Source organism: Equus przewalskii, chromosome 4 (genome assembly GCF_037783145.1).
Source record: "Equus przewalskii isolate Varuska chromosome 4, EquPr2, whole genome shotgun sequence".
In the NCBI taxonomy this organism is placed as follows: Eukaryota; Metazoa; Chordata; class Mammalia; order Perissodactyla; family Equidae; genus Equus; species Equus przewalskii.
The window spans coordinates 90,989,487-91,006,441 of record NC_091834.1 but is presented as its reverse complement, the minus strand read 5'-3'; the positions used below and the strand labels follow the sequence as shown (position 1 = coordinate 91,006,441).

The following is a 16,955-nucleotide window of genomic DNA, read 5'->3' as shown; positions in this document are numbered from 1 at the left end:
GCTTGCCTATCTTCAGAACAACCTTTGTCCCAGTCGTGCAGCAGAAGCGGGACAGAGTGAGAACGTTCTTTAATAGACAAAGTCCATGACTCTCGGTCCTGTTATCCATCAGTTTTGTCCAGTGTATGATGGGGAACAACTTCATTTGGGATGATGAAATGAGAAATCTTCTCTTTAAATTGATTGTTAAAACTGGTCCTTTGTGATCTCTTAATCTGGGAAAATCCCTGAAGAGTAATAAGACGTAGTTAAGATTCATTCACAGCTGAACGATTCACCCATAGAAATTTCTTAACAGCCCAGGAAGGAGTCGTAACTGCAATAAAGATTTTGTTGATAGGATTATTTCTGTGGCAAGGTAATACTGCCCCGATACAAGAAAACAAAAAGTCTTTATCTTTTCTTAAGACTTTAACAAAACAGTGGGCACAGAATGCACAGGGGTTGAATGCTGTTGGAATCAGAAGAATGCAAAAATCCAAATGAGGGTACAACATTTCACTGTTTTGATAATGTTGAACTGGCAAATTGAACCCTTATATCGTGGAGTCAGCTGCCCCCGATAACAAGGATGCTTTGTTTTAGAACACAGGACAAGAACTGAAGGTTTCTTGAACATATCACCAACGATTCTACACAATGACTCCTTGGTATAATTTTTACATTCTTGAAAAGCATGCTATTTTGTTTAAATCTCACAATAATACTGACCAAGGCAGGGTAAGTCATATTGTAGAGGAGAAGGGCTAGGTGACTTGTCATGGCTGAAACACAATCCAAATCTGCCTTCACATCCATCTACTCCTCTTTGCATTATGCTGCCTTCTGAAACAAGTTATATGTTGAAACAGATACATATTCACAATGAACAGAAGGGAGCCTCTGGAATTTTGATGTGTGCTGTGGCATTGCATACTACTTATCTTCTGCTATTTGACTATCTGTAGGGCTGTAACTTACTCAGAACTCACATACAAGCATCCAGATACTGTAAGTCAATCATTGTGCTCGATCTTTGCCGCTTCTTGTTCTGTGAGATGAAGAAGGCTTCAGATACATTTTGCTCAGCAAGGCTCAGAAACACTTGTATTTGCTACTTTGTGTTAAAAAAGACTGTTTTGTGTGTCTGTTCCCTATTAGAGTTGAGTTCCTTGCCTGCTCTGTTTTCAGACATGAAGCCTTATTTTGATGTGTTTTTCTGTTTCCCAAATGTGTTTGATCATCAGAATCACCTAGAGAGCTGTGATTTCTGTGTTCAGGCAAGTTTAGGAAGTAGTCTTAGCCTGATCCATTAGCCTAGCTCTTGGAGTTTAATTGTTGAGTCCTGTCAAGAACCAAGACCCATAGTGTGTTCCTGTAAGCACTTGGCATCCCGCATTGCTCTTGGCAGGAAATGAACTAAAACAGCAAAGAAGTTAGGAGACACGCATTCACTTCCTAAGGATCCTTTCCAAAGATCAGAAAAGGCTCAGTAAGTGTTGAAAATTATAATAATATTGATTCACTATTTCAACAATGATTTGAGTGCATACTATGTGCCAGGCATTTGTGCTAGGTGCTGGGGATACACAGCTGTGAACGAGGCAACTCACATTTATGGAAGTGCTTGTCATGGGATGGATATCAAGCTAACTGCTTCACATACCTTTTCTCGTTTAAACTTCACAACTGTTCTGTGAGGTAGGTATTATCAACTTCATTTTAAAATTGAGAAACTGTTATTTCAAAAGTTTGACTGACTTGGCCAAGGTCAACTGACTTGGCCAAGATCACTGATCTGGTAACAGGGAGATTCAGAATTCACACCCAAGCTGTCAGATTCCTCAGCTTATGCTTCTTATCCCATTGATCTTCTGCTTTGCCATGGTATATATGTCTCCTCATTCTGTCCTTTCTACTTTAAATAGAGTTCGCAACCCTGCCTACATGTTAGAATGGCTTGGAGAGTTTAAAAAAAGTATCTTTGCCTGGGCTTCACTCCAAACAGATTAAATAAGAATATTTGATGGTGCCCAGGTATCAGCATTTTAAAAAAGCTATCTGGGTGAGACCAATGTGCAGTGATTGTTGAGAACCACTCAGCATCATTAATTGCCATCAAAGAGAGACTGTTGCTGTGAGCCTAATAGTTTCCAGCATTCTTCCTGGATCATTTGGCTGATCAAACATTTAAAGGTTCTAAATTATTTTTCTTCCCTTTCAAATAAACTGAAAGTAGTCAAAATATAACAAATACTTTAATGCAAATGTTTCCCCAAAGAGGGACATGAAAATAGATCCACCTAAGGAGAAATACAGAAACTTGGAGATCTCTTTGCAGGAGAAGTATAGTCTAGAGTGAATGATGAGAAATAACCTGAGGTCTAGAACACCCATGAAGTTCTGGATCTCTTTTCTGGTGAGACTCAGAGAACCTGAAGATACATTCTTTAATCTGATGGGGGAAGAAAATCTTGGGACAAATGGTGGTTGAAGAAAGTTTCCTTCATCCTTGGTGAGCACATGCCACAAATCAACTTATTTTTTTTGTGTGGTCCAAATGAAAGTAAAATAAAAGTTAAATAGTTCCCATCATGTGTTAATATAAGTATAGACTAAGGTTTATTTTGAATGCTCTAAGAAAAAATACCCTAAGAAATAGAAGAATATATATCTAAGTTTCTTCAAGTTGTTTGAAAACCTTTAACTGCTCAAGCAATGCATGTTGTATATACATATATAAACTTTTAAGTTAAGAATTCTGTGTTTCAGGCTTTCAACACTTGGGTTAAACATCTATGATGTGGTCGTAATATCTTGCCTTTGTAAAGATGGCCATCTATTACTTACTGACTCTCCACTAATTCAATCTGGTTTTGCTTTGTCTTCAACCAGTGAGTTGTGACTGTCCTGTAAGAGAAGTTCTTCTCAAAGCATCTGTATCAAATATTGAGTAAATGGTTAGTTAAAGTAATCACAAAGTTGTGGTCCATAAAATCCCTAAAAAGAGAAAGACAGGGAAAGTAAATTTGGGGTCACTGTATTTCAACCAATTGGAGGCACTTCTATGAGAAGAAAACATCAAGGCTACCAGGGGAGGGAAGACTTCTTAAACCAATGAGTCTTTAGACAGAGAAAGGGCAATGACTGCCATTCTATTATGAGTAACTTAAGGTGACTCTGTGTTTTAAAACTCAGCCCTCAATGCTGATCATAGGCTAGTTGGATCATAAAGTTCCATTGGGGTTGAGTCATTTTATGACTATTACTAGAACAAGTCATTACCAAAAAAAAGGAAACAGAAAAAAAAAAGAAAAACATGAAAAATGGCCTCCTTTTTTACATTTCCACATAGGTGATCTCCATACCAGGAGATGAACTTGAACTTGGTTGGGCGGGAGACGGACCTGGTTGGGCGGGAGACTGGAGCCCCTCAGAGAATTTGGGATTCTTCCATTTTTACTGGGAGGGTTGGCAGGTATAACATGTGTTGTTATGTGAAGTCCATGAGAGCCTCCAGGGTTCTAACTCCCTGCCTCTCCGTGTGGTGGGGAGTCGGTCGCTCACTCTGAAGCACTCGACTGATTTCTGTCTGTGGCTTACCCATGAACAGTGGCTTGGAAGTGTCAAAGCATGAGAAGCATGCAGTCGAACAGCATGTGCTGCCATCATCTTCTACATGGTTCTGCATGGGAAAGCTCTTGGGCTGTCTGCCTCTGAGCTCAGGTGTTTGCTTCTTTTCCTACAGAACTCCCTGAAGGCTTCAAATCGGAAGAAGAAGAGAACAAGCTTTAAAAGAAAAGCCAGTAAAAGAGGAACTGAAGTAAGTGTTTCAGCATTATGTTCCAATGAAATATGTCCTCCTTTCCATAGCTGTCTCTGTCAGACAGGATGTGGCCCAAGCTTATTTTTCTTACGTATCTCCTACCACTCTTTCCTCCTTCACTACACTCTAACCACACTGGAATTCTTTCTATTCCTACAAAAAAGAAAAAAAAATAACATAACCTCCTACTGCTTCAGAGTCAGAGCATTTGCACTTGCCTGGAAAATTATCCCAAAGATGATGATGATGAAGATGAAGATAAGAGCTAACAGTTCTAGAATACTTAATGTATACAGAGTAAAATCCAAAGCATGCCTTAATTCCCAGGGTCAAATTATAGTTTGAGATACTTTCTTCCCAGATTTATATGGAATGTCCTATTAAGAATAAGCTCCATGAAATAAGACATAGGGTTTTTTTGGGGGAGGTGGTAGTGGTGGTGGTGGTGGTGGTGGTTTCCCACTTCCTTTGCTTTGGGGCTGCCCTTCAAGCCATGGGTGTATGTCTCAATAGTGCTGCTTTCTTCTTTCAGCAGGAAAACAAAGGTCGTCCTTTTGTAATAAAACCTATCTCTTCTCCTCTCATGAAACCCTTGCTTGTGTTTGTGAACCCCAAGAGTGGAGGCAACCAGGTGAGTCATTTTTTGTGAGTTTAACTTAGAAGTTTCAGTGCTTTTTTGAAAACACAATTCCCAGCACCAATTAAAATAGCGCCACTAAGGCCTCAAGCATTGGAAGACAAACTGGTTTCTCAGGGGCAAGGTTATCATTGCTCCAGCAGGGGATAGCCTTACATATTACAGGGTAAGCAAAACCTAGAGTTTCTATGATTCATTCCTTTGCTTGCAGATAAGATTATACCAGGAGTACTCCAAAAACTTAACTGCTGGCATTCTCCTTACAGATTTTCAAGAAAGGTCATTCTAGAATCTCTTAGTTAATGTTTCAGGGTTTCTCAACTCTCATGGTTAGGAAGTTCTTCATGAACTTATCTTTATTTCTTCCTATTGTTAAAATTAGGCCAGATTACTTTTGTCCCTATCCTCAGAGAAAAGAGAGAACAATGACTCATCATAGCGATAATCATTCACAACAAACACCATTAACAACCAGCACCACCAATGCTATCAAAAATGTCACCTTCTCCAGGTTCCATCTAGTTCTTGCCCAAATCCTATAATGCAGTATCAACCCCATTTGAGGATAAAGAAATAGCTTTCGAAACGTTGTTTAATGGGGCAGGCCTGGTGGTGTAGTGGTTAAGTACTCTCAATCCACTTCAGCAGCCCAGGGTTTGCCAGTTCAGATCCTGGGCATGGACCTACACACTGCTCATCAAGCCATGCTGTGGCAGCATGCCACACGGAAGAACTAGAAGGACTTACAACTAAGATATACAACTAGGTAGTGGGACTTTGGGGAGGAAAAAAAAAAAAGGAAAGTTGTTGAATGACATACCTGAAGTGACATATCTGTTTAAAGGATAGATTTTTTTCTAGAATCCAGGTCTTTGTCTCATCTAATTCTCTTCCCACTCTCTGAGGCTTCTTATCAATACTCTCCTGTGGGCTTTGGTTTTCTCTCTTATTTTCATGTGAGATTGGGTGATAAAATATTTTCTCTGCCCATTAAGTTGTGTACATTTTACATTTTGAGGTAAGATTTTTTGAAGTTTCCCATGAAACAACTGAAGATTCAAAACTATTCAGTCACCCTAAACAAGGAAGGGAGTCGTATAATTAGGATTGACCCAACAGTCTGAGATAATGTCCTTACTGCTAAAGATAATGGGCATTTTCCAGATTGTGCTAGTTACAATCAAGCTTCTCTTATGGGAGCTTTTAATTTAAAGAAAATGTTATCCCTCCTTTCCTCTATTTCTTCAAAATTCTTGGTCACTTGCTTTGTTAAAAATTTCTATTAACATTGTAGAGAACAGGGAAAAGAAATGTGTTGTAAGCAGAGAAATAATGTATTTTCAACGTCCTGCTTATTTTGAGTGCTGAGCGCTGATTGTATTGTGATGATGGTGATCCTAAGAGTATCAGTGGAGGAGCACCTGGAGAGGAGTTTCTTGGGAGTGAGGTTCAATTTGCCCTGAGCCATACCTCCTCTCTAGGTCTGGTCTCCCTGTAGCCTCAGGAGGGTTGGGGGTGAGGTTGGGGACCAAGGAACAGAGCAAAGCTAATATAATTGACTCCATAATTTTGGCCACCTGAGTACCACATGCTAATTAATGCCAAATATATTTTATCATAACAATCATTATATAAAATTCATTTATGAAATCATAAGCTTTTTTTCTAGGGCATACAGAAGCTTGTAGGTGGTTCCTACGTTTGAGGAGCAGACAGTCCGGTTAAGATGTAGCCTGTTCTTGTTCAGTCCCTGTATAAATTGTTAATGACAGGGACTTCAGAGATGATCTAACATTGCTTCCTATTTCATTACGTTGAAAACAGCTCAAGGGAAACCGAAGTAAATTTTCTAAGCATGTATTGTTTGTTAATGACACAATAGGGGAAACTGGGAAAAATAATTCAAGCAACATTAACTATATATGAGTTCTAAATTGACTGGATCAGACCAAAAGTGCTGTGGAATTTCAGAGGCAAGAAGTGACTTGGGAGTGGTAAGGAAATGGTGTCATGGATGTGGCTGAAATTGAAGACAGACACTGCTTAGTTATGCAGAGGAGAGAAAGCTGGAGTAATGCCCCTTTCCTTCTCTCTACTGTGGCAAATTCATGTTCGTCCTTTAAGGCTCAGGAGCACCTTTCCGAACCATTTTTCAAAATTAATTGCCCTGTCTGCTATGCTCCCATAGCCCTTGGTACATCTGTATTATGTGAATCACAACATGAGTGCTCTACATGTGTCTGTATTGCTAAATATAAGCTCCATAATGCCAGGGGCTGCACCTTTGAACCTATGATTTCTAGTACATTGCATGTAGTAGTAAACAAATTATTGTCTAATAAGCAATATGAATAGAAGAATGGATGTTGTGATGAAAATGATTCATTTGGAGGACAAAATGAGGGGAACATGTATATTATTAGACATGGTTAAAGATTAGAATGAGCCTATGGAGCAGTGTCTTAAAACTTGGCTGAAGATTTTGGATTTGTACAAGGGAAACTAGTCTTTTGCTGTTTAAAAAGTTTTTTAGTTTTTAAAAATATTTTATGTATTGAACAAAGGAGAATATGGTGGAAGCATTTTTAAGGAATATTGATTTAACACATTGAGAATATATGTAAGTCAGGAGGCGATCCACAAAGCTTTGGCATAAATTGGATAGATGGATAGATCCAATGGATGTGTGGATTGATGAGTGCATGGATGGATGGATGGGTGGGTGGATAGTTAACGGAAGAATGGAAGAATGGTGGTTGGGTGGGTGGACAGGTGGATGGGTTGATGAGTGGATGGGTGGACAGATGGATGAATGGATTACTTAAGGGAAATAAAACATCATGATGAAGATTTTACAGCAGATTACTTGAACAGTGGCTTTCTTATTGATGAGTATTCACGAAAGGGAAGGATTATTTTGGGAAAGAGGTTGAGATGTGTTTGAGGAATTTGAGGTGACAGTAAGGTATTCCAGTAAAAAAATAGGCAGTCGTTAGAAACAAAAGACTTAAATGACTTTGCTATCATTTTATACATTTTGGCTTGTGAGTGTGTTGTCCTAATGATGTTACTTCCGGAATGTCTAGGATTCACAGAAGTATGAGAATCCAAACCAAAAATGAATATTACATAACTTTAAATTTTTCTATATGCTTCCTCTGTAAAATAGAATTCTTTGCTAAGCCTAGTAAATATAAAGAACATGGTTTCTAACTCTAATGTGAAATGCTGAGAAAGCTGTAAAGAAATCCAGACACTCATGTACAACTGGAATCATTCAAACTAACTTCCTGCTGCTCAATCTATTTATGGTTCCATCCTCAGTCTTAGGAATGCGCAGCCTGATGCCCTCATTGTAGTGAGTAGGGAAGACTTGTGGTCAGAGGTTATCTAACTCTGCTGTTGGGACCAGCCTTTCCCTGAGCTGTGGCTGTAATGTGCACTTAACATTGCAGGAGAGTGTAGATTCAGCTGCACCATGGGAAGTCAGAGGATGAATTAAACGATCCCCGTTTGGCGAACAATCAGAGGAAGAGAATTTCTCATTCCGCAGCTCCCTTATTTCCTCTATACTTTTGCCCTCCCCTGCCCCGTTTTTTCCTTCTCACCCAAATGAACCATAGTTGAGACAAAGCAGCAAAAGAGAGCAGAGGGTGGCAGTGAAAATCAGGCAAGTGCACCCCAGGAAAGTGAAACAGGGGTTAACATCCCTTCTCACCTGGAGTTTCTCCTTATAGAACATTCTGTGCTCGCACCTTACATAGTATGATGTTCTGTTGTGAGAAGGAAGACCGTTCACTTTTATTTACCTCTAGACAAGTTAAGAGATTAGTAACATGACCTCTACACCTGTTTGACATCCTAAGTCATAAGAACCTTTAAAATACTACTCATCAGAATTCTTACTTGGAAATTTTCAGTTTCAAGAAACTTCAGTCCAGAATTAGTCCAGTGGCTTTCAAACTTTTGTGTAAATAAAAAACAAGGAGACACTTGTTAAAAATGCTCTACCCCATAATATCTGGCGCAGTGAGGCTGAGGTGAGGCCCGGGAATGTCCATGCTTACTAAGCATCTCAGGTGATTCCGATATAGGTGGTTTGTGGAACACACTTAGAGAAACATCAGTTATTTCAGAGTCTCTGAGAATACCTGGGGCCTGTGTGGGGAGCACAGCAGGTGGGAATTTATCTGAGATGAAAAGGTATTGATTTGTTTGGAAAACAGCATCTTCCCTTGTCCTTACTATCATCAAGGCTGCTCATCTCTTGGCTTAGAGCAGTGCTTTTCAACCCTGGCTGCACATCAGAATAACCTGGGCAACTTTTGATGTCTTCCCCACCACATAGTAATTAAATCAGAACCTGGAGGGGAGGACCCCTTATGTGATATAAGGTCCGCAGTTTCTTGTGTAGCCTGTGTTGAGAACCCTGGACTTTTCTTCTCTAGCTTTATTGTGCCTATGAATGGCTTGGGGACCATGTTAAAATGCAGCTTCTGAATCAACGAGTCACGGGGTTGCTCTAAGAGTCTCCTTTTCTAACAAGCTCCCAGGTGATGCTGTTGCTGCTACTCAGAGACCACGCTGATTAGCACAGGCTTACTGCAATTAACAGAGAAATACTGTGTTGTTTTTGTTATCGAATCTTAATTTTTGCCCTTTCATAAATTTATTCTGCTCATCTGCTTCTAGCTATAAAGCACTCCCCTCTCTTCTGTTCTTGAAGCTTAGACATCAAACTTTTTAAAAAACACTTGCTTAGGCCCCTGTTCTTTAAATAACTGGACTGTATTGCCATCTGCTGGCAAGTAAAATACCTCTTGCGTTTTTTCCTTCCTACGGTATTTTTGTGAATGGAAAATTGCCAACACTTAGCAGGAATATATTGAGAGGAACACATATAGGGACTGCTTCTATGTCCTTTTAAACAATCCTGTCTTTTAAAGATAAACTTCACAATAATTTTCTGTTTCTCCAACATTCTTAAGGTGGAGACAATACTGGGTGTTTTGCAGAGCTTTAGAGGTTGGCAGCACTGCTGTTACTGCTGGGATCTGAATTATTTGAGGGAATAAGCACTGGAATTGGGGACCACGGTATCGACTTTGAGTGTCTCCTGTGGAGAAGAGGTAGTAAGTGGAAGATAGAGTTTACTCCCACATAATCCCCTTCTCTGTGTGGAAACCTGAGGGCTCAAGAAATACACCTTCTCTCTTAGATTTATCTCTGCTTTAACTTCAAAACTTACTATTTTTCTTGGATGCTCCTGACTCATTAACATCTTTCTACCTGAGTCTTCTAGTCCCTTCCAATATCTCTTGATGCTTCCTGCTTTCACATTCTCTCCCTCACACTCTCATGAACTTCATCTTCCGGTAACATCGATTATGAGTTCAGGGTTAAGCAGGTGTTTTGACCACGAGAGTGATTCCAGCTAGCCAGTCCTTAGAGTTGAGGGGTTCAGACCGTGGCTTCGCACACTTTTCAATGTGAAATTCCAAGGTTGAAGTGTGGCTTGAGTTGGACCCCTGGATTTGAGCTCCCACAGACCTTCTCAGTAGGTGATAGAAGGAAGGGTGTCCAGTCTGTGGACAGGCTCATGCTGACCAAGTTCATACTACTATCTGTGAATAGGCTTCCCCAGACCAGGTCCGCCACTTCTAAGTCAAGTGCAAGTCAACCAAGGTGGGAAGAAGGAGGAGACGAGAGTAAATAACCTCAAATATTTGAGTCTGCAAACTGTTTCTAAAAACTTGAGCAAACAACCTCAATGAAGATGTTATTTTCTGCGATGCTCAACCTGGGGATAAATCAAGAGTCATTATGTTTAGATAAAATTTTAGGCTCCTAAAGCTTAGAAAAGGCTGACAAGAGGGTGGAGGGGCAGTCAAAACCTTATGTCAAAACCCAATCACAAGATCTTCTTGTTGAGCCAGCCTCAACAGATGGAATTAAAGCAATCAAACAATAAATCTGTGGAAAATACCTTTTTCCAAGTCACAATATTGGGAATGTGGGGGCGGCTGTCTTAATCTGTTCAGGCTACTATAACAGAATACCATAGACTCGGGGGCTGACAGACAGCAGACATATTTCTCACAGTTCTGGAGGCTGGGAAGTCCAAGATCAAGGCAGCCACAGATTCGGTGTCTGGTGAGAGCCCACTTCTTGGTTCATAGACAGCCATCTTCTCAGTGTGTTCTCACATGGCAGTAGGGACAGAGGACCTCTTTATATAAGGGCACTAATCCCATTCATGAGTCACTAGTCACCTCATTACCTAAGCACCTCCCAAAGGCCCCACCTCCTAGTATCATCACATTGAGGGTTAGGATTTCACCTTATGAATTTGGGAGGAACACAAACATTCAGTCTATAGCAGTGCCTAAAACCCAAACCAAGCCATCTAGCCCCTTTGATAAGTCTGGGACCTGAGGTCTAGCTTTTTAGTCTGTAGCTAGACTGATGCTTCAAAATGAAAGTCTTAACTTCCCTGCTTAGAGCATTTCAGTGACTTATTTCCTGTAGAATAAAGCCCAAGATCCTTGGCATACATGACTTAATCTAAACTCTCTTGGGTGGTTTTGTCTCCCACCACTCCTGCCTCACAGGTCAAAGACTGAACAGAATGAAGTTTTTCATGGCGTATCTTGTTGTTTCACACATATTGTGCCTTTACCCTAAAACTTCTTCCTCTACTCCATGTGGAAAGAAATGGTTAACCCGTATTTCAAGACAAAGTTCAAGTATCATATGTAAAAAGCCTTCATCTGATCCCCAAATGTGGGCTTAGAGTATCTCCTCTGGCCACTCATACCTCTCAGAAGGCATCTCTACCATAGCATTTACCATTTTAGTGAGCTAACTGATTTCGTATTGGTCTCCTGAGTGTACACATGGGCAGGGTAGGAGCCTCCTATCTGTTGATTAAGTAAATGAGGTGTTCCTTTGGTGGTGTTTGGAGCCAGTTTGAAATAATTACTTAACCTCTTCCTCCCATGAATTTTAATTTTTCTTCAGCCTTTCTTATTGTCTGGGCAGTTCTTTCCATGATCTAGATAATACCTCAGTGACATAATCCAAGGCTTGCTTATTAACATATCAGAATGTTTCAGCCTACATGAGAAGATTGGTAAGGTATTTGAGCTGACCCCTTCTTAATTGATTCTCTATACCCCCAAATCATTACCATTATGTTTTCTTTTATGAATAATGCATAGAACTTCCTCTTGAGAGCAAGATCTTCTGTTTCATCCATCTCTCTATTCCCCCACCTAAAACTGTCCTTAGCACATAGTAGGTGAATGGATGAATCCTGTTCATTTCCCTCTAGAACAATCTACCTGTTTTCTCCTGTCACACTCTGTTCCCCAACACATGGAATTGGAAAGAACAATTTTTCACACTGCTTCTTTTTGTCACTCCATAGAAATACCTGGTCTCACAATATCTTAAAAAGTTCTGTGGTCAATGAGGTATTGTATCTACAACCGTATGTATGGGAACCGTCTCCGGAGTGTATTGGAATTGATGTGTAAGCTATTTTTTCATTTAGAGAAAACTGGACTCGCGCAAAAGTTGCAGCTTTTGCATTTGGCAGATGGCGTGTGATAACTATGAGAGTGTTTGGGACTTGTTAGTGAATGACGCTTGTATAAATGACTAAGTAGATTTAATCCTGCCAGTGAGAAAGAAAGAAATTACTCTTTTCTTAGTGAATTAGTATTTGTCGGACCATTCAGTTCTATTGAATAAATTACCTTTATGAAAGCTCTAAAGTAGCTTATGCTAGAGGTAACAGCAGAGGTAATAGAACTGACTTAAACATGTGATAGGCCTTTTTTTTCCTCCACCCACCAGTACTAATTTAAAAACAATGCAATGCTTTCATTCAGACACTTAACTATTTTTGCTAATGAATATATTTTAGAAAGATTACTTTAAAAAGAAGTAATTATATCATGTCTGAGTGTAGACTCTGATAGAGTAGCCATGTATGGTTATGAAGTTATCACCACACAACTCCAGAGGGCGTTATTCCAATAGGCTGCAATGTAAATGGTGCCTCCTGGAGGTGTGCAGTGCAAAATTTGCCTGCCTCAATACCCTTTCCTCAGAAGGATAAATGGAGATAATTAGGTGTTCCTACTAACACAAATTGAAAATGAGCAAAAACAGGATGGTGTGGTCACTCAAACTTTCTGGAAAAATTTTAGTTTAAGAAAAGCAACCTCTAAATTCTTCTTATTTTTATTTTTTGAAAGATGTTAATTACCTAATATCATATGCCTAGTAGGAGAAGCTGAAGCTGAGAGATGCACTCTGCCGTAGCCAAAGATGGAAAGGAGCAATTAACGTCAACAGTTCATCTTGCCCCAGGAATCTAAAACTGAAAAATTAGTTTTCTAGCGAGTCAGTTGGAAATTTTTAATAAATTGATTGGTCATTAAAATGACTCTGGTGTTACCTATTAAACATAAAAGATTACTTAAGATAATCCCCAACTGACTTGATAGCAAGGCGTGGTGTGGGAAGAAAGAGATTCATCCAATTTTTAGTTAGTGTTGTGTAACTAAATCTATGTCTGAATTTTATAGGAAGCAAAATATGTCATTTGGTGAAACTGAAGGATTAGTTGTAATAATTAAGGATAGGATGCTATTCCTAAATTTATAGCAAGCACATGATAAAACAGAACTTTTAAATTATAGGTTTGGATGAACTGTGGAACAAAAGACCTGCATTGGCCCCTGTAACAACTGGCATAACAATATGATAATTATGAACTACACTTGAGCCCTCACACCCTTGAGTGTAATTTTATGAATAGACTAACAAGGAGCAAAAAAAGAAAGGGACTAACATTTACAAAGGCCTATTTTGTACCGTATACTGTGCTGGGTACGTAACTATTACTAATTCATTTAATTCTCATAATCACCCTGGAAAGTAGACATTGCCCTCCTATTTTTGAATACCAAATTTCTGCAAGATTATAAATGCTCACAATCACCCAGTTAGGGCACCCAAGTTAGTTCTGAGTCAAATATGCTATTTCTACTTAGATGACCCTCAAATACAGTGAGGTAGGTACATAAACTTAGGAATATTTATTGCTGTGGTTGATAATGACCTAAGATGAGGCACACTACTCAATTTTAAAGCTCTTCTGATATTGCTTAATAAAAAGATATTTTTCCTTTCTTCTTTGCTCAATTCACTTTAAGAAATGATCTCCAGATCATTTGTATTTGCCCTGATGGTCATCTTAATAAATGTCACAAGCACTTAAAACACTCCAAAAATGTTCTTGTGAGAGAGAAATGTTTGGCTTGGACAAACAGATATAGACATGGAAATTGAAAAATGTCAAAGTAAGGTTTGATACCACTAACTAGAGGAGTTATATCTATAAATATATATATAAGTATATGTTAAATATAAATATATGTTATATATATAAATATATGTTTATATATAAATATATGTGTGTATATATATGTATATATACATACACACACACAAATGGGGAGCCTGTGATAATTTTGCTTCAGTTAAAAAAATTATTTCAATAAAATTAGTGAATACTGTCCAGATTTCAAATTATACAAAGACAATAGTAGTGTTCACAACAAGGTAAAAATTGTTGAATTACATAGGCTGACTAATAACTTCCCTACAGGATTTCTATACATTAAGTAATGGTGGTAAAACCTATAGATACTATTCATTAAGCACTTATTGTATGACAAACACTGTGAGGTGCTCCTCAAACATTATTACATTTAATCTTACGACAGGTCTGTGAACTAGGCATTTTTGTCTCCGCCTTAAAGAGAAGGCAGCTGAGGTTAATGAAATTGAGGAATTTCCCAGAGTTACATAGGTTTAACAGCAGTCTAATCTGGGCATTCAGCCTATGTGTATCGATGGCCAAAGTCCATGATTTTAACTACTTCTCTATGCTGTTTCTAATTAGATATTATTTAGATAACAGGATTTATTTTTATTTTTTAAATGAGCAGCTAATATTTGGAAATTTCTTCCTATTGTCATTTTTTTTTCCTTCCAGGGAACCAAAGTCCTGCAGATGTTCATGTGGTACCTGAATCCACGGCAAGTCTTTGATCTTTCTCAGGAAGGGCCAAAAGATGCGTAAGTCTGGAAATACCCTCCGTGGGCCATACTCTTTTAGGCAAGTGGGAAGGACTTGCTGCTTTGGAGTCATATTTTATTATTTGATTACCTTGTGAAATGTTTTCTGACCATCTCTCGTCTATTTTCTCATCTGCTCTCCTCCCTTTAATACTTGATCTGATATTTCCCCCATTGCTCTTCATTGGGTTAATTCCCTTCCAAACCATCTTCTCAGCTGTTCACTCAGTGAATACTTCTAGTGTGTTTGCTGCTTATGTGCATGCAACATTATTAGCAAGTCTGTGAATTGGGAAAGGATTGGTAATTTTTCTACTTATGCATGTTCAACCTTGGAGATGTACATTAATGGGAATGTAAGCATATCTTTGTGCAGAATGGCCATATTTGTTCATAAATATGTTCATGATTTGAATTCAAGGCTGTGCGTGTGTGCATCTGTGTCCATTTGAGAGATTAATTGATGGTGCCTGTGGATTCTACACAAGAGTAGGGGAGACGTTTTAATTCCTGCTCAAGCCATTTTCTGGGATTCTCAGAAGTTTCATGCTCTGTTTTTGTTACAAGTATTGAATATAAAGTCTAGATGTAGGTGACGTGTATCCTGTATCTTCCCCTTGGTAGAGGGGTACGTGGTGGGAAAGAGCAGGGTCATTTCTTCTGTTGTCTGATTCTCTTCCTAAAATCCATCTATTAAGATGATTTCGATGTCATCTAATAAACGTAGAACTTTAGGAATACTAGTTACTAGTTATTTTTAAAATAAGAAACAGTATCAAAGGTAAAGAAATATCGGTTTGGATGATTTCTAGAGAAATAATGTTCCTGTATAAAATGGATAAATTACATATTTTAAACATACAGGAGAACAGTAAATATGAAGATGTATTTCTACCATAATTCTCTTAATCTATGAACTTCTTGGCCACTAGGGTTTGCTATCAGACTTCTATAGTTTTTTCTGTATTTGGATGTACTAAGGCAAATCTGCTACCCTGGCTTTTGACCTTTCAGATGCTTAGTTTCTTAAGATTTTATCACTTTAGACTTTAGGTGGACACTTCATATATCACCACAAAGAACATGGCAGGACAGGAAATATTTTCAGAAAAAAATAATATTTGGTTTAAGTAGGTGATGTTTTCTAGAACAGAACTATTAACAGCTTCACTTAAGCAAGCGTTTTAGCAGGGTTGGTATAATTGCATTTTCTTGAGAGCCTTTATGAAAGATAAATGATCTAACTTCAAGCAGACAAATTCAAAATAAAGGAAAACTAATAAGCTTTCCCTCTTTGGGCTGAGGAGTACAAATGGTGGTTTGAGTGTTAGTGAGTGAGTTGAGAGAGAGATGGAATTTTGGGTGTGGTAGTGACAATGCTAGTAGGGTATCCTCCCCCCCCCCCATTTCTCTGAAAAAAGTTTCCTGGGATTAAGAGTGGGAAGTATAGGTTTGAAAAATAGACAGATTCAGGAAAAGCTAATAAAATATGAGGAGGAGACATAAAGGACTATTGATTGACAATTGATGATTTGTCTTTGAGAAAGGAAGGAGGAGAACGATGGGAAAAGAAAAAGAAGTCAAAACTAATGAGGAAAATAATGTGAGCTGACACCTTAATAGGAATTATGGGAAATAAAACTCTAGGACACCCTAAAATCCATTCCAGTGTCAGCAATTTAACAATGATGTTTGCTGCCAACCTCTGCTACAGTTGTTGGAGTCAGTCTTTTATGATTACTTGGTAACTAGATTTGGTGGTATTGTGTCCCTGATTATACATTTTCTCTAGTACCCCCACTACCACTTTTTGCTGTGCATTTTCTCTCTTCTGTGTATGGCCAGTGCTGTGATTTTTTTGTTTACTTTTCCTTCTATTTCCTCTACAGGCTTGAGTTGTATAGGAAAGTACCAAATCTGCGAATTCTGGCCTGTGGTGGGGATGGAACGGTAGGTCCTTGAAATAGAATCCAACTCCCTGATTTCTTCCATCTTTATTTTGTTTTCCTTATGGCAGATCTCTTTCTTCATTCTCACCTCACAGTCTTTCCAATCCCCTAAAAAACACACGTCTTTCTCATATGAATCATAGGCTCTAAGGGTTAGGAGAGAATTTGTTGTTATCCTCATGGATTCATACTTGGTCTTTCTCAGCTACGTTTCACTCCCTCAACTATACTGTATCCTTTCCTGTTCCACAAGGTAAGGATGTGGTCAGATCATTATAATGAAGATTATAGATGACTAAAATTCTTTTAATAATAAAAATTGCTTATTTCCATTTGTTCTTAATAATTGATCACAATTATTAAGGAGAAGTATGTGGACACAATTGAATTCTTGCTTTTTTGTTTTACT

General features: G+C 38.6%; 1 protein-coding gene across 12 annotated transcripts in view; it reads left to right on the top strand.

Annotated features, from left to right (window-relative positions):
• Positions 1-16,955, top strand: part of DGKI (diacylglycerol kinase iota) — a 424,664-nt gene that overhangs the window by 215,161 nt on the left and 192,548 nt on the right. For 4 of the 12 annotated variants that reach the window (XR_011539629.1, XR_011539628.1, XM_070617830.1 and 1 more), the window contains exons 9-13: positions 3,335-3,457; positions 3,728-3,802; positions 4,338-4,436; positions 14,515-14,597; positions 16,487-16,547. Coding sequence is in view for 10 of the 12 variants with exons in the window: in XM_070617830.1 (XP_070473931.1) it covers positions 3,335-3,457; positions 3,728-3,802; positions 4,338-4,436; positions 14,515-14,597; positions 16,487-16,547 (441 nt within the window). In the remaining 2 variants the exon portion in view is untranslated. The remainder of the gene's footprint in view (positions 1-3,334; positions 3,458-3,727; positions 3,803-4,337; positions 4,437-14,514; positions 14,598-16,486; positions 16,548-16,955) is intronic. The other 8 variants (XM_070617836.1, XM_070617834.1, XM_070617839.1 and 5 more) reach the window with 3 other exon arrangements.